At 54.4% G+C, this 21,424-nt stretch overlaps 1 protein-coding gene across 1 annotated transcript in view; it reads left to right on the top strand.

Annotated features, from left to right (window-relative positions):
* RUNX3 (RUNX family transcription factor 3) overlaps nt 1-21,424 on the top strand; it is a 44,007-nt gene that overhangs the window by 9,071 nt on the left and 13,512 nt on the right. Inside the window, exons 2-4 of the mRNA XM_052698594.1 lie at nt 5,244-5,488; nt 6,246-6,402; nt 10,246-10,350. Coding sequence (XP_052554554.1) covers nt 5,244-5,488; nt 6,246-6,402; nt 10,246-10,350 — 507 coding nt within the window. The remainder of the gene's footprint in view (nt 1-5,243; nt 5,489-6,245; nt 6,403-10,245; nt 10,351-21,424) is intronic.

The following is a 21,424-nucleotide window of genomic DNA, read 5'->3' as shown; positions in this document are numbered from 1 at the left end:
GCCCACAGGGCAAGCAGAGCAGGTTCCCTGTGCAATGCTGATGTCCTGCAGAGAAGCTACAGCTTAGCCACGGCATGTTTGCACCTGCCTCTAAAGCTGGTTTTGTCAAGATGTAGCACTGAGATGCTCTATTAGACCTGAGCCAAGAGAGATGAGAGTTCCAACCAGCGCCAGCTGCGCACCGCCAGCCCCCCCGACCTCCCTGAGCCCCCATGTCTGCACCAACCCCCAGGGGGATTCCCAGCCAGCACAGCCCCAAGACAGCAACAGCACGGCCTGCAGTGGGGATGTAGGTGAGAGTGGGGAACGTGAGCACTTCCCAGCGGCCGCTTTCTCTCCGCTTGCATCCAACTTCCCCAGCAGCCCGGGGGAGCACCGCACGCCCGCCTGATGCCCAACATCACAGCAGCATTGGGAAATGCGCGCAGGGAAACACCGCTGCACGCTCAGCAGAGAGAGAGGGTGCTGCCCTTCCGTGACAGCCGCTCTCCTCGAGCTCACAAATCACACTGTGCTTTTTTCTTTTGCATCGGCCCCGCCGTACTTTTCTCGCCGTCATGTGCCTTTCGGTTCCGCTTTCCACCATCCAGACGTTTCCCCTTTTTCTTTCCTTTGGAATTTTTTTTATTTCTCCCCGTCGTGCTGTGAGGTTATGAAGGGCTCCGGGCAGTGCGTCCATCCCATGGCTCCTCTGGTTGGGAATGGGTGAGACGTCCTCCATCCCCATAGGGTCACATCCCTCAAAACCCCTCCAAAACAAACAAGACCCCCCCCAGAGACTCCAATAACTCTGAATGAAGCCCTGTGCTTCCAGTTGTTACCTACCTTGGGGCGTTTTTGGAGATGGGATGTCCTCAGGTGCTCCGTAACCTTTGCATGAATGGATCCTTTTCTCTGCATAAGCACATTCTTAAAGGAACATCAGGCTTTCATTCTCCACTTCAACCATCGCGCTTCTCTGTTCACTTGTTTAAATCAAGCATAAAGCTCTGACTGTTCTTTGAATATTTATGACCAGTTTTTATCTCATGCCATGCATACAAAACATACTTGATTTCTTTCCTAAAAGTTTTTTTCAAGTGCAAAGTTTTAAAAACATGTGGCTTTTATTGCAGGCAGGAATGAATAACAGCATTCCACCAGTAACCACATTAAATGGAACAGTAATATTCATATGCGTAAGGGCAAAAGCTGTCTTGTTTCCTATTTGCAGTTGAACTCTGAAATTAATTAAGAACTAAAAGGATCTGACAGTCATTAGGATCTTTTAAAGAAGGAGTGGAAGTGGCAGATGGGACCCATGCTCACAAGGTTCTGCCATGCACTATCAATAGCACCGAGGATGAGCGCCCCGGACGCGCTCTTCATTGCTGCCATTGTGGGGAGAAGAGAATCGTGGTTCTGAACAATGTAGAACGGTGCTTTCATGACTTCAGAACCACAGGATTCACATCAATGGCCCTCGTGCTCCTCTGTGCATCACAGCCCATCCTGTCAGGGTGTGCATGGGGGTGTGGGTGTTGATGCTGCACGCAGCGCCTGCAGGACGGTGCAAGGGGAGAAGTGCATCCTGGCTCTCATTGCATGCTCTGTGCCAACAGCAGCAGCGTTGCTGAGGCTGCACCCTGCAGCACAGTGCACAGCAATGACCGAAACCCTCCCCGGGCAGCGTGGAGGGAATTTCACATTGAATTTCACATTGAATTTCACATTGAATTTCCCAGGTGATGGCATTTTGGCCCAAAACTCCCACCATTGCCTTCCTCCTCCTCCAGCTTCTCCGTGTGAGGATCCTGCCCGGTCCAAGGCTGCTGGTGCAGACAGCGAGGTGTGATGGGGTTAATGGATGTCCCCACTCAGGTTTTGGTGACAGCTGTTGCTGCGGCAGCGGTTGCTGCAGGCATTGGGTACCCACTGACCCCAGGGCACAGCGGCCACGTGGCAGAGCCTGGTGCAGTCCCCCGGAGCCATCAGCAGGAAGGGGCACACAGCTGGTCCCAGCCCTCATAGTGAGTTCTGTCTGGGGCAGATGCTGCCTTTTCTCCCCACAGTTTCCCCCTATTTCTTCCCCCGAGCACCGCAGCTTCCCTCCTGCAGGATCCTCCAGTTGCAGCACCCGTAATTGCCTCGAGAGAAACCCGTTTTGTCAGTGACACTCAGGGGTTAAAACTGTCACCATCGCACACCCCATTGGATCAAGCATCTGCTGTTTGATTTATGAATGAATAGCACGCTCCCTCCCTGCATGCTGCTCTCAGATCCCCATCCCTTCCCTACAAAACAGATCCAGACACCCGCATGGCCCTACTGAGCACTGTGCTCCTGAGACAGAGTTTGCGATGAATTTTTAATAGAAAGCTTCCTATAAGGCCCTGCACCCGTGGAAGCGAGAGGCACTGCTGCTAAAAAGTAGCTCAAATGAATTACCAGCTACAGAGGAGGCTGTGAGGGAAGCAAATCCCAACAAGTAGTGATTTAAAGAGCCGCTGGCCTCCCCACAATGTGAACGGGAGCATCAGTGCCATGAGGAAGTGTGGGGCCACACAATGAAGCACTGGGTTGTGGGGATAAGTCGACCTCCATTGCTCTGAAGGGGACAAAGCCAATGGGGGAGGACAGAGGGTGGCTTTAGAGTGGCTGCTGGGGAAGGGCAGGATGCAGCAGCTTGTGCACTTGGGAATACTCGCCCCCTGGGGACCGGCTCCTGGTAGTATTTGGGGATGGCATTTACTTATATGGCACCTTGAGGACACGGAGGTGATGAAACTGGTATAAAAAGGGATTGGAGAACTTTGCGGGCAGCAGGGCTGTGTGTGGGCACTGATCTCTGTCGCATCTGTGCAAGGAAGGAACAGCAGTTGGATGGAATGAGGGAAGCACCCAGGGTTGCGTCCTCTCTCTGAACAGCATTGCCACTCCTCACTGAAAGGTGCAGTGAGTTGGGCCTGATGAAATGCATTTGCATAAAGTTTAATGAAAGGCAAGAGCCTTCTAGGGAGGGCACGCTCACCCAGCCCTGCGCACAGCCGTGTGTCACCGCACCAGCAGCTGCGAAACCCCCGAGGATTTCCCAGGGGTGTACAGAAGGGCTGAGACCCGCTGCGGGATGGGGCTGCCCCACAGGACATGGGCTGCCCTATGCGAGCTCCCTGCCTTATGTGAGCATGTCAGCCCCACATCGGGTGCTCAGGCCTTTCCTGGCCACCCATGGATGGATCATCTTCTCACTCGGTGGCTGCTGTGTAGAGGAAGGGAAGCGGGTGGGGAGCAGGCTGGGAGGAAGGGGCCGAGGTGACGCACTACGGGTTGTGCTCTGCAGGGATGTGGGCTTTTAGGCGGAGCCACTTTAAAGGCAGGTTCCCAGCAGGACAGGAAAAAAAGAGACAGGAAAGGAAGGAAATGTAAAGCCACTAAACCTGGAACCGAGCATCGTGCTGATCTCAGGACTGTCCCAGCACTGTGCTTCGCTGCAGCGATGCTCCCTTTGCCCCACTGCACCGGCTCCGTCGGTCCCGTCTGCTCCCTTTGCCCGACCGCTCCGGTGAGGGAGAACCGGTGGGAAACCTCCGTGCCACCTCTCTGCCCGCAGCCCCGGGATGGGCCCGTTGGGGGTGTGTGGAGGGGAACGGAGGACTGAGGGAAGCCCAGGACCACGGTCCCACCGCCTAAGAGCCGTAAGACGTGAACGGTAGCCAGCGAGAGCCGAACGGGGGGCTTTCCCGTGCCGGACCGCTGCCCCCTCCGCCCGCCCCGTCGCGGAACCGCGGCGCCAACGAGCGGCGCTTCGGCCGCACTGCAGCGCTGCCCGCCCGCGGGGCACTGCGCAGGCGCCGTGTGCCCCCCCCTCACGCTCACACCCTCTCCGTGCCACCCCCGGGGAATCCCACGGGGACCGGGGGGGAACAGAACCTCGGCCAAGACCGGCCCTCCCGCAACGCGCCCCGAGCTCCGCGAAGGGAGGGAGAAGGGAGAGCGTTCCCCCCCCCCCCCCCCGCCTGTAAACAGGGGTAGAAAATAGCGCTGAGCACAGCGGAGCTTTCCCCTAAAAAGGGCAGGAGAGCTGCGGGACGGGGCTTAACGGGGCGAGGGGACCTCCGCTCCTCCCGCACTGCTCCCTATTATTAACAGAACGTCTTAAAAAAAAAAAAAAAAAAAAAAGGCAAACAAACAGAAAAAAGCAAACACGGGTTATTTTTGTTTTCGTTCCCGTCCTCGGCTCGGCTCTGCAGGACGGGAGCGCGGCTCGGGCCCCTCCACGCGTTGCGGTTTGGGGAGAACAACGTTGTATTCGTTTACGGAGGAGCTCAGGGAAAGAAGTTTTAAAAGAAAAAAAAAAAAAAGAACAGAAGTTGCGTTCTGCACCGCTCCCGACGTGCCCACAGCCGCGGGCCGCCTCGCCGGACCCCCCCAGACAGGGGCAGACGCTCCGTGTCGCCCCCCGGGGTTCCCCCCACCCGCTCCCGGCGCGTTTCTCCTCCCGGTTCGGCGTTGCCACGAAGAGACCGACGGCTCCGTTTTGTTCCCGAATACGCGGTCACTTCGCTAACGACTGCGGTGGGGTCTGGCCGTGCGCACTCCCACCGAGCGCTGCGGACGCCCCGGGACCGCCGTACAGTGGAGACGGTGTCCAGAGGCGGAGAATAGCGGCTCTCCCCGCCCCGCGACGGCTGAGCTGCAGCGGGGGCACGGCCGGTGAGCGGCCCCTGAAACCCCGACGCGCGCTCCCTCAGCCCGTACGCACCGACGGGGCGGGACTCGGTAAGGCCGAGCCCACTTTAAGGGAGGCAACGCCCCTTTCGGCGCTGCCCACACCCCCCTGCCTCCCGGGAGCCGGGCGGGGGGGCAGGGGGAAGGCCCCCCATTGGTGAGGCTTCCCGTCACTCACGGCCGGCCCGCCCCCCCACCGGGGCCGGCAGTAAATACGGTGCCGGGCGGCGCGGTGGCACTGGGAGTTGCTGTCGGGGCCGCCCGGCGGAGGGGAGCAGCCTACAGCCCGGCCGCGACGTGGCTGTGCCGGGGCTCCGCGTTGCCGTTCCCCGGACGGGGCGGGCGGGACAGCGGCGAGGCCGCCGCAGGCGCTCCCCGGGGCCGGGAACGAGCAGCCCCCCGCACCGCCCCGCCGAGAGTGGGGATCTACCGGGACGGGGCCCGGTTGCTCGCGGCGAGCCCCGCCGCTCTCCTCACAACCCCCGGCCGCGGCGGCGGCTCCTTGACGCCCTCCGTTGTGATGCGTATTCCCGTAGATCCGAGCACCAGCAGGCGCTTCACACCCCCCTCCACGGCGTTCCCCTGCGGTAAGATGGGAGAAAACAGCGGGGCGCTGGGGGCCGCCGCCGCGGGCGGTCGGGCGCGGCCCGAGGTGCGCTCCGTCGTGGACGTGCTGGCGGATCACGCCGGCGAATTGGTGCGCACCGACAGCCCCAACTTCTTGTGCTCCGTGCTGCCGTCTCACTGGAGGTGCAACAAGACGCTGCCCGTCGCCTTCAAGGTAAGGGGCGACCTTCTTGAGGGGGCTCGGGGCTCAGGGTGCCGCTCCCCTCTCTCGCCTCTTTCCCTCCTTCTCGCTTTTACTCGCTCCTGACATCAGCTTGAGGGGAGCCGCTCTTATTATTTTTAATCAAGTCTCCTCATTGCCCTCCGGTCACGGCATCTAAGATATTTCGTACAGTTAGGAGCTCTCAGGCAACTTTGAAGTGTAATGAGAACGGAGGTTAATTACCTTTCCGGGAGAGAGAGAGAGAGAGAGGCAGGAACGGGAGAGCCGAGCCGCGAGCGGAGGGCGAAGCGCCGCAGCGGCTGCATCGCGGTGCGTTGGGACGGGTCGGCCCGGGCCGGGGATGAGGAGCGGGGCTGGGGGCGGTTCCGAGGGACCCTGCGGGATGGGGGGTGGGCTGCAGTGCGGGGCTGCAGCGCTGGGCCCGGCCCTGGTCGCGTTCCTCCGCTGCGCCCGAGTTCCGCAGCGCAGTTCTGTCGAATCGAACCCCCTCAGACAGCGGCTCCTCGCTGCTGCAGGGCAGAGCCTCGGCACCCTGGAGCCCCTCGCTGCTTTCAAACCTCGATTCTAAGCTCGCTTGTCCCTTCCCCTTCGTTTTCTTTTCTTTTTTTTTTTAATCTATCATCTGGAACTCGAATTGCTTTTGGTTTTGCTTTGTGTTTGGGGACGATCTCGAGGGGAGGAGAGCCGTGAAGCGGTTCGGCTCAGACCTCGGTCACCTCAGCCTGAATTCCCCTCGTCCTGCCCTCAGGTCGTGGCTCTCGGAGATGTCCCCGATGGGACGGTGGTGACGGTGATGGCGGGGAACGACGAGAACTACTCCGCGGAGCTCCGCAACGCCTCCGCCGTGATGAAAAACCAAGTGGCGAGATTTAACGACCTCCGATTTGTCGGGAGAAGCGGCAGAGGTAGGTGTCGGCCGTCCTGTTTGGGGTTTATTTTCTTCCAGGGGGGAAAAAAAAAAGGAAGAAAGAAAAGGGGGGAAAGAAAGCTCTCTATTTTTTTTATTTAACGGCGTTTTTCTCGCAAACCGACCGAGGCAGTTGTGTTGCTGTGGGGTGTGCAGGGAGGAACCCCCCCAACCCCGGCTCCAAAGTGATTCCTCAATGGGTCGTTCGGGGCTGCGGCGGTGCTCCGCTCCTCCCTGAGATGTTCGGTTGGGGGAAGGGGCAAGAAAAAAAACCTCATTGCGAAGCTTGCGTGTATTAAAGCAGCCCCTGGCCGGTGCGGGGCTGAAAGCCCCGATCTCAGTGCTGCGGAATTGAGGGAGATGCGGTGCGGTGTCGGAAGAGGGGGAGGCTCGTTGTTGGCTGATGGAAACGGGGCGGTGCGGTTCTCCTGGGAAGAGCGGTGTCCTGCGGGTGGGGTTGCGGGGAGATCCGTTCTTAACGCCGTGGGAGATGCGGGAGCCGGGCGGGAGAGGCGCACTTGTTTTCCCCGCGCTGTATGGGAAAGCAGAAGGGCGATGTTACCTTCTGGCTCTGTCGCTCAGCCCCGCACCGATCTCAAGGAATGGTTTGTGACAGCAAACCATCCAGGAAATGAATCTGTGCCATCTCCAGAGCAGGACGAATCCCCTGCAAACAGCTGGAAGGAAATCCTTCCCCCCTCCCAGCCGCGTCCTACCTGAATTCCCGACAGCGTCAATAGCATTTCAGCATTTCATCACCAATAAAGGCTGCAGACTGAGCCACTTAATTCACTCCGAAAAGGAAAAAAAAAAAAGCAGAATGCTACACATTAATGGCCATCTGGTAGCATTTTCTCCATCTCTGGATGTACACATACGACGTCGGATATATTTTGACTTCTCTGCATTAATTAAAAGCAGTGATGTTAGGAATTATTTGCATGTAATAACTGTTTACTTGTTCCTCTTTATGAAACTTGAATAGTTTACATTCTTTCATACATTTCCTTTTTCCTGTTGGCTCCTTCTCCAAGTTGCCGTTTCTTTAAAAACTCCCCGCTTAACTGCTTGCAGGTTGATGGGCGGAAAATGTTTTTTCTTTTATGAATTAAGCTTTCATTTCTGCAATCAATTATTCCCTTCGGCTCTTTTCTTTCTGTTTTTTGTTGTTGTTTCTTTTCTTTTTTTTCTTCCCCGAATTTCCAAACTCAACCCAACCTCGGCTCTGCCTTTGGTTGCATTGGGAACTTGCCTGCTCTGCTCTGCCGTGCTGGAAGCAAGCAGTTTCCACGTCTCTCCTTCCTCCCTCTGGTCCTCATTGCACCTTGAGAAGGAGCAAAGATCGGGGCTGTTTTCTTCCCTTATTTCGGTCGGTGGTTGGGCTGTGCTCCCCCTCAAACCGAGGGGCTCTGAGGGGTATTTAATGCTCAGAATCGTTCCGGTTGGGTTTTTACCCCGGTTGCCGCTCTTACCTTCCTGTTTCATTCCTACAAGCCCCGCTCCGGCTTTGTTTCTATCGATGGAAATCTGAATTTAATGCCCAGTGTTTTGTTGGAGCAGAGCTCTGTGTGTCCGTTCGTGTAAATGCTGTGTGTGAAAACGCCCAGGGGGTCACAGCGAGTTCTGTGCCCTCAAATCGGCCCCGGGAGGTTCTCGATTTGCGAACTTTGAACGGTTCTGGGCGTTGTGTTCGCACCGGGGGCAGAAGCAGGAGCAGATCCTTCCCCTCCCCATCGCCATCTGCATCTGTAGAACAAAAGGAGGGGACCTCGAGCACTTGGGGGGGGCGGAGGGGGTGTTCGCTGTGCTCCAACAGCCTGCCTTGCTGCTCGTACGGCGGTGTCCAAACGAAAGCTGGGGTTAGAGGGGGGGTCGGAGGGTGCGATGCCCCCCGGGGAGCCCCATTGAGGGGCCGGGGAGCGGGACGGAGCTGGAAGCGGCCGTCGGGGCCGGGAGCGGTGAATGGAGGTGGAGGAGGAGGAGGAGGAGGAGGAGGAACGTCAGCCCGGGTTTCCCGAGAAGGAGAGAAATGAGTTCAAAACGGTGCTGAGTAATAATGGTCGTTTTCAATTCGTGGGAGGGATTTTTGAGAGCCGGTAGAGAGGCAGGAGGGTCGCGGCCGTGGTTGTGTGAGAGGACGCCAAAAAATGCGGGGAAAAGATCACCTGGAGAAGGAGCATCCATTTAACGGCAGCAACCAAAAATAGAAAGGAATAATAAATAAATCCGAGCCAGCAGAACCAGCACGGAGCTGCAGCTCTGCTCGGGGACTCACAACCAACCGTTGCCTTTCTCCACGTGGAAATACCTCCTAAAATCATGTTCCTTAATAACCCTTACCTTTACGCTCGGGCTCCACAGCTCCGCTCCCGTCGGCTTTTTTGCGGACGCGGTTTGTGCGGATCCCGGCGCTCCAGTGGGGCTGCGGAGCGCGTCCGAAATGAGGGAGGAGGGGAGGGAATCTGAGGTGGGGGTGGGGGGACACAATTCCTCCTTATGTAGAGAATGAGGTGAAGGCGCTGCTTGGTGCTGCTCTGCGGGTTGGGATGTTTGCAGAGCTGCTTCTGCTGAGTGTTCTCAAGACGATAATAATAAGAATAGATTGAAGGAGAAATTATTATTATTGATTATTATTATTATCTCCTTCTAGCTATATGAATAGCCTTTATGTCTATTATTATTATTATTATTATTATTTGCTGTGGGTCTCGGGTCCATCCTTAGCATCAAACGGTGGCTGGGATCTGAGAAACCTGAACCAGGGGAAGATGGAGCGGGGGAGGCTCTCCCTGCAGGGCTGAGGGCGATGCGTGGCTTCTTTGGGGTGAATTCTGCTCACCCTTCAGCTCTGCAGCACCCGATGCCTTTGTGATCCTGCAGTGGGTGCTCAGGGGGGGCTCAGCTGGAGCTGCTCCCTTGCAGCCTCCGTGAACCCAGAGGGCTGCAGGTGCTGTAAGGTGTACAGGGTGGGAGCAGAGCAGGGTAGGGGGCGTATGGCTGCTGCTATCTTCCCATCCCCTCCCATTCTGCTGGGGCTGCACTCCCGAACCTGGCTTTAGAGAGCATTTATTCCTTGCCTCCTCCCATTTATGTATTTTTTTCCCCCATCGTTATTATTTTTTTAATAATGAAGGTAACGAGCTTGGTGCTTCAATAGCATCACTACAGCCCCCCATGATGATGTGTGGAATGTCTCCTGGCAGCAGGTTCCTGCTCCCTGCCTGCATGGGGATGGAGAGAGGGGCACAGGGACAGCATCTCCTAGGCTGGGGGTCACACAGGGGGGGCTGCTCCTGGCTGGGTGAAGCTGGGCTGGGTTCAGTGCCCATTTATGCTGCAGCTTGGTGTGGCTTTACCCATCATCTGTCACACCTACAGAGGTGCCTTGTTGGCAGATTGCTCCTAAGGAGCGTCCCATGGGCACCAGGACCCAAACTGGCCCTGGGGAAGGTGGGGGGGGGGGGGGGGGGGGGGGTCCAGTGTCCAGTGCTGTGTTTTGGGGCCGAATTCCTGTGGGGGGAAAAAGGAATTGTCTGGGTGGGGAGGCACCGGTAGGCTGCTGTGGGTGGGAGGATTGATATGGGGACAAAGGGCTGTCCAGGAAGGTCAGGGCTGTTCTAAGCCAGTCCAGGCCTTTTTGTTGCAGCAGTGGAACCCTGGCAGAGCCAGCCAAGCTTTGTAGCTCAGCAATAACATCCCTGAAATGAAACGATGAGTGTTGGAGTTTGGTGTATGCGAATATTTATGTCTGAGCACGCTCCAGCAGGAGCAATCTGCTTTCAAAGGAACCGAGCCCACGCGAATGTCCTCTTTTCTTATTTTTCCCTTTACCTTTGCTTAGGAAAAAGCTTCACCCTGACGATCACAGTGTTCACCAACCCCACCCAGGTCGCTACGTACCACCGAGCCATTAAAGTCACTGTAGATGGACCCCGGGAGCCACGACGTGAGTTCTGTGCTTTGTTTGGCATGGGAGGGATTTGGGGGTCCCAACAACAGGAGGGATTGGGTTGCTGGCAGCCTGAGCTCTCCTCATTCATAGGGGAAGGACGCAGCTTCGTTAGCAGCATGGAGCTAACGAGGTGCTGGTGCACTGGGGGTGTGCAGGGTGTTGCAGGTTGGGGGTGTTGAGCTGGAATTGCTGCTCCCTGATCCCACAGGCTGCCCCATGCCTCCTGCCTGCCTGTGGGGCATCTGCTGCTTGCTGTCAGTTTTACTTTCAGGTTGCACAGCCTGGCAGCCTGGTGGAGAATGAGAAAAACCAAGCAGGCAGCTCAACTGCAGAACCACCCCTCTGTGTGATTGGGGTGCAGGCAGTGGGGCTCTGTGTTCCATTTGTGGGGTCGGGGTGGTTGGAGCTCCCCACTCTCAGAGGGGTTGGGAGTGAGCAGCACTCTGTGTGCCCTCATCCCAGCCCTGCCAACCTCCTGCTCACCCAGCACCACCCCGGGGATATAAAGCACAGTTTATTCACTTTGCGTGTAAAGCTGTCGGTGCCCAAATGGAAGGGAAGCAGTTTGATCCCTTCTAAACATGCTTCAGAAAACATTTTCTGTTGATGCTGTCACTGGGCCATCGGCACCCCTTGATGTCAGGCCAGGTTGAGGCTGTTCCCTCTGTAAGAGGGTTTTATTTGCATTGCTGCTTCTTGATTTTTTTTTTCCTCTCCTTTTTCTTTCTTTTTTTTTTTTCTTTAATTATTTTTGTCTTTGCTCGTTTTTAATTTTGGAGCCTGGGGTGTTGGGGGGTCCATTGTGAGCCTGCAGGGTTGAGATGCTTGTTTGCAAAGCTGGCACCCAGGATGCGCAGGGCTGCTGGGTTTGGGTCGGTTGGTTCTTAGAACCAAAGCACAGCCCTGCAGGTGGAGGGTATTGCAGGTCGTGGTGGGTGCTGTAGAACCCGAGGACAGGCGGTGTGGAATTGCACAACACCTCCAGCTCAGGAATAGAAACCAAGCAGGCCTCCTGACTCCTGCTCAGCCCCTTATCTGCTGCATCAGATTGCCTTTCTAATAATAATAATCATCATCGCCATCACAGGGAATATATAAATAATAATACACGGCGAGATAGTTACTACTCTTAGCGTTTGGTTTGCTCTGATTTCACCGATACTCCGCGCTCACCAAACCCCAGCTGAATCACAGCCGCTCCTCCTCCTGCATTTCAACACACGGGCCAGCCGCCGCCGATCTTTAATTTAAAGGCTCTGATATGGAAGCACACTGGGCAGGAGCTGTGGGTTTGAGCTGTGGGTTTTGAGCTGTGGGCAAGCTCTCCCGGCTCTGTTTGCGTTGGTGCCGTGCCTTCGTTTGGCACAATTAGCCAAAACCTGCCATGGAGCAGCCTGCCCTGCCTCTCGCTTGGTTTGCCCGAGGGATGCTGTCCTGGGATGCAAGGTCAGCGCTTTGCTGCTGTGCTTTTGGCTTTTTCTGATCTGCATACCTGTGCTGGAGATGTCGGCTCCTTAAGGAGGTCTGCGTGGTGTTCACGTGTCGGTTGTGCTTTTGTCTTGTGGGTTAATTGCATAGAGTGGCTGAGGTTGGAGTTGACTGTAGAGACCACCCAGTTCCAGCCCCCACCATGGGCTGGGTGCCCCCATGAGCTCAGTCTGCACAGGACCCCATCCCTGTGCCCCCACAAATTGATGACCTGAGCAGTTTAGGCCTAAATTGTCTTTTGTAGGGCTTTTTTTGGTCTCCTTTTCAGAAGATTGTAAACTTGTAGGCAGAAAAGGGAATTCGCCTATGTTCGGTTTGAGCCTTGTTTGGTGAAAATCCAGTCTATGGTGGGGAGATGGGGGGTAGTTTTCTCCTTTCATTATACTCATTGCTTTGCATTTTTGAATGAACCTGCCACTAAAACTAAAACAAAAAATCCTTTTGCCCCTCTCTTCCTCCCCATCCATCCGTGTGCAGATCTGCGATGTGGAACTGCTGCCTGCAGAGTGGTTTGGGCTGGAGATGTCAGAGGTGGTTTTCTGGCCCGGCTGCCACTGGGGGGCTCTGGCACAGCACCCTCTGCTCAGCATTGCTCACCTGGAGGAGCCCCAGGGCTTTGGCTGAGCACCAAGGCTTCCATTGCCCTCCCTGCTCAGCTTTGGGAGGTGAGAGCAGCCACCAGGGCTTGTGGTTATTTGTATGGTGCAGGTACTTCATAGATGAGTGTACCTGTGTAGATGTGCAATGTGCATATAGGTGACAATGTGCTTTTTGGCCCTTCTTGGCAGCAGTGTCACAAATGAGAGGGACGTGGACGTTGGGTGCAGGAGCAGCATTGGGGCTGGGGAGGGGTTGTTGTGACCGTGCAGAAAAGCATCCTTCATATGGAAAGAATTGGCCATTTGTCTTGGGATCCTGGGAAAGCCCTGGGCATCATCTTCTCAGATGCAGTGAAATTCTTCCAGCAAATGTTCTCGTGGGGTTTTTGGCCAGAACCGTGACTCCTCTCCGTGCCCCACCTCTGAGCTTCCCATTCATCTTCCACCCCTGTCCCATCGCTTCATCTCAGCCCTTGAGCAACTCTTTTCACTAAAGCTGTGCCCAGAAAACATCTGAGGAGTTGGAGATCAAGTTGAGTTGGGTGAGAAATGATGGCAAACCAGGCTGCAGCTGGAACTCATGGCAGGGCTGGGGTGCACCAGGCTGGGCACTGGGACCCACAGCTCTGAGCCCACGGAGTCCTAATGAACTCCCAGCGCTGCCTTGGTCCCGCTGCCTTTGCTCCATTCTTTCTATTGCACCCTGCTTTGCTGCGGGTTTGATCTGCAGAGGACATCTTTGTTTTTTTGGAGTTGACACCTTAGCTCTAAACAAATGGCGTGTCAGGTGCCGAGTGTTGACATACTCTGTGCAAACAGGAAGTAATAAAATATTTGAGCTTCCTGTGGAATTTCCTTCCCTCCCCCCCCTCTCTGCAGCTCTCCATTTAGCAGCAACCCGACTTTGCTGCACTGCAGTCCTCGTGCAGAGGCTCTCCCACCCACAGGAGGCAGAACGTGGAGGAAGGAATAGCTGGGAGCTATGCAGGGCTGTTTAGTCTATTCCTGGATAAATGAGAGCATCTCCAGGGCCTCCCCTCACACCTCTCTGTTGGCTGCCTTCCCTTTCCCCTTCCTCCAGCTCTGTCCTCCTCCTCGCTGTCACTTCTTGCCAAACCTTTCCACTTCCTCCTCTCCTCCCCTCTCCTGCCCATCTCCTGGGAACTCTTTGCAAGCTCCTGCTTTCTTCCTTCCAGTGTCTTTTCTAATATATTTTTTTTTTGCTGCTGTTTACCCTTTCTTAACACCCATTCCCCAGCTTTTTACAGCCCTTTCAGCGCTTAACCCCATGCTTTCCCTTCCTACCCCATCCTGACCACCATGGTGAGGAGTGAGGAGAACCCAAGCAGAATGGATCACCCAGCACACACGTGTGCAGCTGTGTCACCAGGAGCCCACCCACCCCAGACTGTGGGTGCTGGAGAGGTGGGGATGCTCAGAGCCCTCTGCTTCCCTGCTGAATGCTGGACCACTTGGTAGAAGATCAGGAGAAGCTGGGGGATGGAGATGTGTTCTATTTATTATTATTATTATTATTATTATTATTATTATTATTATTATTATTATTATTATTTTATTTATCCCCTCCCCCAGCAAAAAGCACATAGGGCTTAGATGTGCTTTTTGGGCACCCATGTGCTTTTTGCTCTGCAGCTTCACGTTCTCTTCTCCTGCACTGATAGGAAGGAAAGCGAGGACAGGCAGGGCAACACGTGGGGCTCCCTCATCCTACTGACCCCAGTACACTGTGGGGCCACGCTGGATGTGTGCACTGACAGCTCTGAACACAAGGGATGGGCTGCAGCCTCAGCCCCAGCTCCCCGCACACCCGTAGCTTCTCACCTCCCACGTTTCTGAGCCATTTCCAAGAACACTGGGTTTTTCTTTGATGTTCTCAAGAGTCTGGGTGAGGGTTTCCCTTCCCTGCCTGTCCCCTGTGTGCGACGTCAGGCTGAGCTGCAGCCCAGCCACGCGTTCTCAGCTGCGAAATGGAAAGCTTGTAGTCTGCAGGGGGTGCAAACCCTCCTTCCTGCCCCTTCTCTGTGCCTGAGCGAGGTGTTGGTGGAGGTGTTGGTGACCCAGGAGGGGGGGGGTTGGGGGTGCGAGGTTGTTCTCCAGCAGCCCATGCGTTGAGGGGCTCATGGCTGCAGGCAGAGGTGGGGAAAAAGGTCCCCCAAAATAGAGGAAAGGCTGAGCTGGGAATGGGGAGGATCTGCCCGAAGGGGCAGTGGGTGCCTCCAGCCCCATTTCTTCTAGTGGTGGTAACAATGCACACCAAGCTGCCCCAGAAACACCACCCACCCTGGGAAGCCCCTTTTGGTGCTTTTCTTATTTTTTTGTCTCCCAAGATCTGAATTTTTTATTTTTATTTTTTTTCCAAATTCTGGTGAATCTGTTCTGAGGGGTTTTGCTTTTGATTCTCAGTGAGTCCTCCAGTTCGAGGCAGGGAGGAGGAGGGCATCTGGGGCTGTGCTGGTGAGGACAGCCATCCCACATCCCCCCCCCAACCCCCATCCCCACAGCTGCAGAGGAGTCAGATTTGCATCTTGAGACAGCAAAACCAGCAGCCTGCTTGACTCAGGAAAGGGAAGCAATGCTCTTCATCAGAATAAGCTCTCTGTAGAGACCCCAGTGTGATGGTAACAACTTGGAGCTGCCAGGTGTCCCTATAGGATGTGCTGCCCTAAGCTGAGCCCCTATCCCCCCTCATCTGGGGCTGTGGGTGCACCCCTTGTGTTGCCTTATGCTGGGGCATAGCTGCATTGTGCCAAGCTGACTCTTTACACCCTATCTTTGTGCCTTCAATGGCTTAAATGCCATAAAAAGTACAAAACTGCAATTATCGTGCAGTGGAGGTGGTTGTTTCTGTGCTGACTTCTAGTTTTTTAAGTCATCGATGATTTCTGGCGAAACTTCTGACTCTTTGGCAGTTCCTTTAACAAAAAGCATCTCTTTGGGACTTCCCTTTATCCAGGCAAAAAAGAAAAGCAGAAGAAAAAAAAAGAAGAGGGAAAGATCATCCAGGAACGTTCTGATTACCTCTGAGAAATGCAGATTGCTTCTCTGCTTGCATTTAGGCTGGGCTGTGAGCTGGGTTGTACGACTGCAGATCTTTATCTTGGCAAAGAGGGTTTCTCATGGGGATGCGTGAAACTTGAATTTGAGCTGTCCTTGCATTGCCAGCCAGGCTTGTTGCTGAACTGCTCCCGTGGGGCGATAGTTTGGGGTATTCTGAGGGTCTTTTGTGTTTTTCCTCTGCTCCTCCTTAGCGAAATATAAATGCACAAATGTTTCCCAGTTTATCTGGGAACTGTTTAAAAATAATAATAATGGCCAAAGCAGAAACATAAAAGAGGAGAAAAAAAAACAGATGACCTCAACGCTTCTGGGGCAGTTCTTTGCCTACTGTAAAATCGCTTTAATTTGTTCTAATTTCAAGCGCGGCGCTTAAGCTGTGCCAATTTCCCACCTCTCCTGACCCTGGGGAGGAAGGGGAGGAAATCCTTAGTGACCATTTCCTGCTTCCACTCTGGCCCTGGGCGCGTGGCGGCCGCCTGGTGCTGCCTCTGCTCCGTTCATGGTGGGGTTTTTGGCTCTCTATTCCCACCCCCTCGCAACCTGGAGGAGCAGAAGGGGCTCTGGGCACGTTGTGGCATTGGTGGAGAGTCCCTTTTTGCCTCTTCAAGTGGAGAAACGTGAAAGCAGGCGCTGGGCTGATGGCAGCACAGTGGTGTGTGTCCCAAAGGCTCTCCCAGTGCCCCCTCCTTTGGGGCTGTGCTGGGGGTGCAAGGAATCAGTGCAAAGCTCCAAGCTGCCGAGTTCATGCAGGAGTCCCTGCAGATCAGTACTTGCTGTGGAGCAGGGTTTCTCTGTTTGTATTCCCATTGCTAATGTGTTTTGATCCCAGCGGGTAAATCCGAAGCCTTTGGTATCTGCTGAGACCATCCAGGGCATTGTTTTCTTGCAGAGGCAGTTCGGGACTGCTGTTGATACATGCATGGCAGGCAATTATGTTAAACTACCTCCTCTAATTTCTTATAGGCACTGCTACCCTGTTAACCCCTTCTGGGCAAAGGCACGAATCAGGGTTCAGCTCGAGGGGTGGCAAACACTGAGTGGAGCATTGCAGGCACCTCAGAGCCCTCCCAGGAGGGCAATGTCCCCCGGCTGCAGGTTTGCATCACCCATTCCTGTAACCCAGGCCTTGAAAGAAGCAATAACAAAGCAACCCAAATTATACGGGCTCCGGTAAATTGGCTCCTCTAATTATTTTATTTGCTGCACGGAGTGCGTTCCACCTCTGCTTTTATAATCACCCGGCGCATAATAACTGCAAAATCATTTCACTTAAAAACGACCGATATTTTCTAAGCAAAGCAGCATCGGGAGGCAGAGCAGGGAAATTATTTTTTGCTCCTGGTGTACAAAGAATCTTTGTTGAGATTGGTTGCAACACCTCCTGCTTTTGATGGCTTTGGAAAACCCCAGGCTGTAGGAGAGCATAACCTGATTCTGCTCCGGGTTTGTGAAAGACAGAAAGGATTGGGATTGGAGATGAGGGCATCAATATTGCATTTGGAAGAGATTGTAGGGGAGCAGAAGGAGCATCTGTTGGGTGGGGAATGTTTGGGGAGCAGAGGTCTGGTGAAGGATGCTTCCAGAAGCATCGGTGGTGGTTCAGTGTGCAGGGATTGTACAGATAAATAGTGAAATGCATTTCTGCTGGATGTGGCTGTGTGAGTCTGTGCTAGGAGATGGGCTGGGATGGGGCAGGAGGGGATGTGTGTGCTGGGACACACGAGGACCGAAGAGGAGTGTTTGTATTGAGGATGCTGCGAACTTTGCAGAAGGGCAGAGGAGTGGGAGCACAGCGTGGACATGGGGGCTGTTGGTGAGGGTGGTTGAGCTGTGTGTTTATTGACACAGTGCCCTGCTGCCCATGGGCAGGATTTGCAAGCTCAGGAGGACAGCGCAAAGGGTTGACGATTGAAAAGAAAGTCAGTGCTAAAAGGCAAGTTTCATTTCAGGGAAGATAGCAGCTAAAGGACCCAAACTATTAAACAAAACCACAAGATCGCGTCAGATATCGGGGCAGGACACGTCTCGTTTCTCCCTCTCAAAGGGTTTATCAGCACAACCAATCGCTTCAATGATGTGGCAGAGGAAGGAAGAGGATTTGACTCAGAGTGAGATGAAATTGAGTTCCTAAGACCCCACTCTCCACTGACCCATCACCTGTTCTGAAATCTGGCAGAGATAAATCATATCCTGCAGCGGAAGGGGCTTCGATGCTGTTTTGTATGATTTTATCTTTACTCTTTCCAGCGAATCTATGCACTGAGTGGTAGAGAGAGGAGCAACCAGAAATGGGGGGCAGCCCGGTGCTGCAGCCTCCGAGTCATGGCACCAGGGATGTTGGCAGCGGGATGCAGCCAAAGCTGTGCTTCCCTGTCAGGGCTGCTGGTGTGGGAACACAGCTCTGCTGCTGTTTCCCTGGAGGAGCACTGAGCAGAGCATTAAGGGAGCCACGCAGGTAACGTTGCTTTGGGGCTCTCACGGTGTTGCATTGAGAGTGCTGGCAAAGCTCAACAGGAGCTGTAATTATCCAACACACCAGCCAGTCTCTGGAGATGGAGCTCAGAGTTCAGTCCTGGGATTGGGGGATATTAGCATTCAAATGTCAGGGCTCTGCTCCAGCTCTGTCCTAGGGCAAAGGGGAAACCCAAGGCTCAGTATCCTCAAACCTTGGGAAAGTTTGGATCTGATCTGTGTGGTGTTATTGGGAGTGCAGGACCGGCTGGGGAGAGCTGCTGCATCCAGTTGGCTGCTGCGTGGCCCTGCAGCATCAGGCACATCTCGTATGCATTAGCTGTAACACTGCACATTCCTTGCACGGATTTGAACCCAGCAGATGATCCTCCCTGTCCAGGGCACAGTATCCTAATCCTAACCAGTGTCACCCAAAGGAATTTGATGCGCTTGCCCTAATGGAACAGGTTATTAGATGGGAAAAACCAGCCATACTGGTACCACACAGGTTCCATTTCGAATTGTTAGATAGCAGGCATTAACTCACTGCCTGCTGCAAACTGGCAGAACTCCACTGATCTGTGCACTGACAGCTAATGTATGCACTTGGAAATCTGATCTCAGACTCGACTGAGGCAATACCAGCTGGATGTGCTTGAGATCTGTCTGCTTCCTCCCCAGCACCCAGCCTCGAAATCTTTGAATCGGGGTTTTTTTGCCTAATTCCGTGAGAACTGGATGGCAGCCCATAGCTGAGCTCTGCCTTCCTGGAAATGGGAGCAGAAGCAGCGAGGGAGGGTGGTGGGGTTTTGTTTTGTTGTTTTTTTTTTTTTTTGCACCTTGCTATGAAAGCTGCAGGATTTCCCACAAACGTGCCGGGTGAAGTTTTCAGTTCTTCAGTCAAGACCTTTAAATCCCTCCTGATTCACCCTGCAGCCTCAGAGCCAGATTTTTCTCAGGGGTGTTTAAGGATGGGAAGACCTGGTGAACTTTACCCTGTCTGCTGCTGAGATTCCCACCAGCTTTACCAGCACAGCAAAGTGTTTTAATACCTTTGCGCATCCAGACAGGATCAGTCCTCCTGTGCAAACCCTAGGAGTGGGGAGCCCATGTCCCTCAGGGGTCTGTACTAAACCTGCACAGATTTGGGTGTGATGCTCCTTTCAACCTGACCGTGAGCCGCAGCTCCTGCATCGTTAGGAGCTGCTGGAAGTCCCATCCAAGATTTGTTTTCCTCCCAGAGGGCTGAGTTTGGGGGTGTGCTGGTGTCAGCAGGGCTCCAAAGAACGATGGGGTTTATCGGAAGCTGTGTGCTTGCGTGGCCTCCTGTCATGGGGTGGGCAGGGAGAGAGGCAGAGTCGAAGCCAAGGGACCAACCCACAAGTGAGAGGAGATTAGGGGCTTGCAAACCAGCTAATCAATACCAGCCTGCATATAATGAACATCTCTCCCACTGCTGCAGCTTCAGACAGTAAAAACCCACTGTAAGTGCAACGTATCTCCATGCTTCCTGCCAGCTGGCTGTGAGCCAGCGTGTTTTCTTCAAAAAGAGGGATATTTATTTTCAGCCTTTTAGAGGCAGCCAATTCATCTCGGACCACCACTGGCTAAAAAAGCTTTAGAAATTAGCAGCTTCTTTTTCTTTTCTTTTTTTTTTTTTTAATTTTCTCCCTTAAATATTATTTTCCTTTCGTTGTTGGAGTCGGTGTAAATCCTCTGCGTTGCGACACTGCCGTGCTCTCAAAGCTGGAGGAAGACAGTAGCAGCAGTGTCTCATGAAAGCCAGAGGAAACCAAAGCAGAGCCTCGCCGTGACTGATTCTCTTTCCAAATGGCGTAAGCAGGCCGACTTCAGGCATGTGAATGAGTTATCTGTGCTTGACTTTGTTAGGCAGCAGAAGAGATGGTCCCTGCGAACGTTTTCCTCTTTTCCCCTTAGCAGTGGGCTGGTGCTGCTGCTCACCAGGGCTCTGTGGAGCTCCCCGTCCTCTTCTCCCATCCTTTGGTGGCTCTGGGACCCGCTGTGTGCTTCTTGGCTGGGCATTTCCCATGGCGAGCCTTGAGCTGGAGGTGTGGGTGAGGGCTGGAGGGGCACTCACCTCCTGCACTGTGGGTATGCAAAGATGAAACCTCTGAGCCCTGTGCTGCGAGGGACAGCCCTGATGTTCCCATAACGCAGGCGCTTCTCCTGTGGCTCGTTCCCAGAGCTCATGCTGGGACTTGAGGCTCAGACTGGGAAAAAATTCAACCCTCTGTAAAGGATTGGAGCATCTCTCCGAAGTACCTCTTCTGAGGGCTTCAGGAGGGATGTGAAAGGTGTTTTTGTGCACTGAGATGGAGTTTTATCCGCTGCTGGTTGCTTTCTTCCAGTCCATTCTCGTGGACGCGTAGAGGCTGAGCTGTTAGGCTGCATGGCTGCTCCTTGGTTGGGCTGCAGAGAAAAGAAGCAGGTGGGTGCTGGTGGCTGTGCTGGGCCTTGCAGTGCAGGTGGCCGTGCTGGTGGGCACGCAGTGGGCTCTACAGCTGCTGGAGCTCAGCTGGAGTAACCACAGCACATCCCAGCTGAGGCGTTCTGCCCTGGCCGTGCTACTGTCTCCTGGTTCTCATCTCCTCCTCAGTGGAGTAAAGGAAATGATCTGCAAATGCGTGTGTTAATGAACAGCCCCCACTCTGAGCTGAAATGCTCTGTGCTTCCTTTGCTCCAGCTTGCTGCCAGTGCTTCACAGCAAGGCGCCCGGGGAGGGACAAGCCACTTCCCACCATCTGCTCCCCTTCCTCTGGTAGCACAGGGCTGCACTCTGCCCAGCCCCTGCCTCTCCTGGCCATGGCTCCATCTGCCCCCACATGTAGAGAAACTCAGGGCTGGGCTCCCCAGCATCTGTATTGGGCCAAAATCAATTGAGCAGCACTGACAGTTTGGTATCGTTCACGCTATGAAGGTCCTGGAGTCCCTTTTCTACTTTTGGTCAGCTTTGTATTTGCAGCTGGGGAAGCAGGGTGCTTTGCTGGGCGCTGCAGACACCTCTGCAGCCATGAGAGGTTGCTCTGCTGGCAAGAAGAGTAGGGTCTGTTTGGTGTTTGGAGTCTTTCAGTGCAGAAGCATGCCTTTAAATCAGCTTGGAGGGCCTGAGCTTCGGTGCAGCGCTGGCTTTTTGCTGTCAGCTTTCCAAGAAAAAACCCCAAACTTCCAGGATGCACCCTATTACTGGCCTAAGTATCACAGCTCTCCCAGCTGGGAGGTGTTTGGTGGGATTTCTTGTTTGCTGGGCTGATGCAGATCGCGTTCTTACGTCAGGATTTGAGGTGGTCTGTCCAAATTTGCACGTCATCACACTGAGTATCAGCGTTAAATGATTCAGGGCGCTGAAGCCTCCTCTGACTGATTTCTTGGGTTGAGGTCTGACGCTGTTTGAAGTCAATTGAAAATCCACCCACTGACTTCAGGAGGCTTTG

Source organism: Tympanuchus pallidicinctus, unplaced genomic scaffold (genome assembly GCF_026119805.1).
Source record: "Tympanuchus pallidicinctus isolate F22 unplaced genomic scaffold, pur_lepc_1.0 scaffold33, whole genome shotgun sequence".
Lineage (NCBI taxonomy): Eukaryota > Metazoa > Chordata > Aves > Galliformes > Phasianidae > Tympanuchus > Tympanuchus pallidicinctus.
This window is presented reverse-complemented; position numbering and strand designations above follow the sequence as displayed.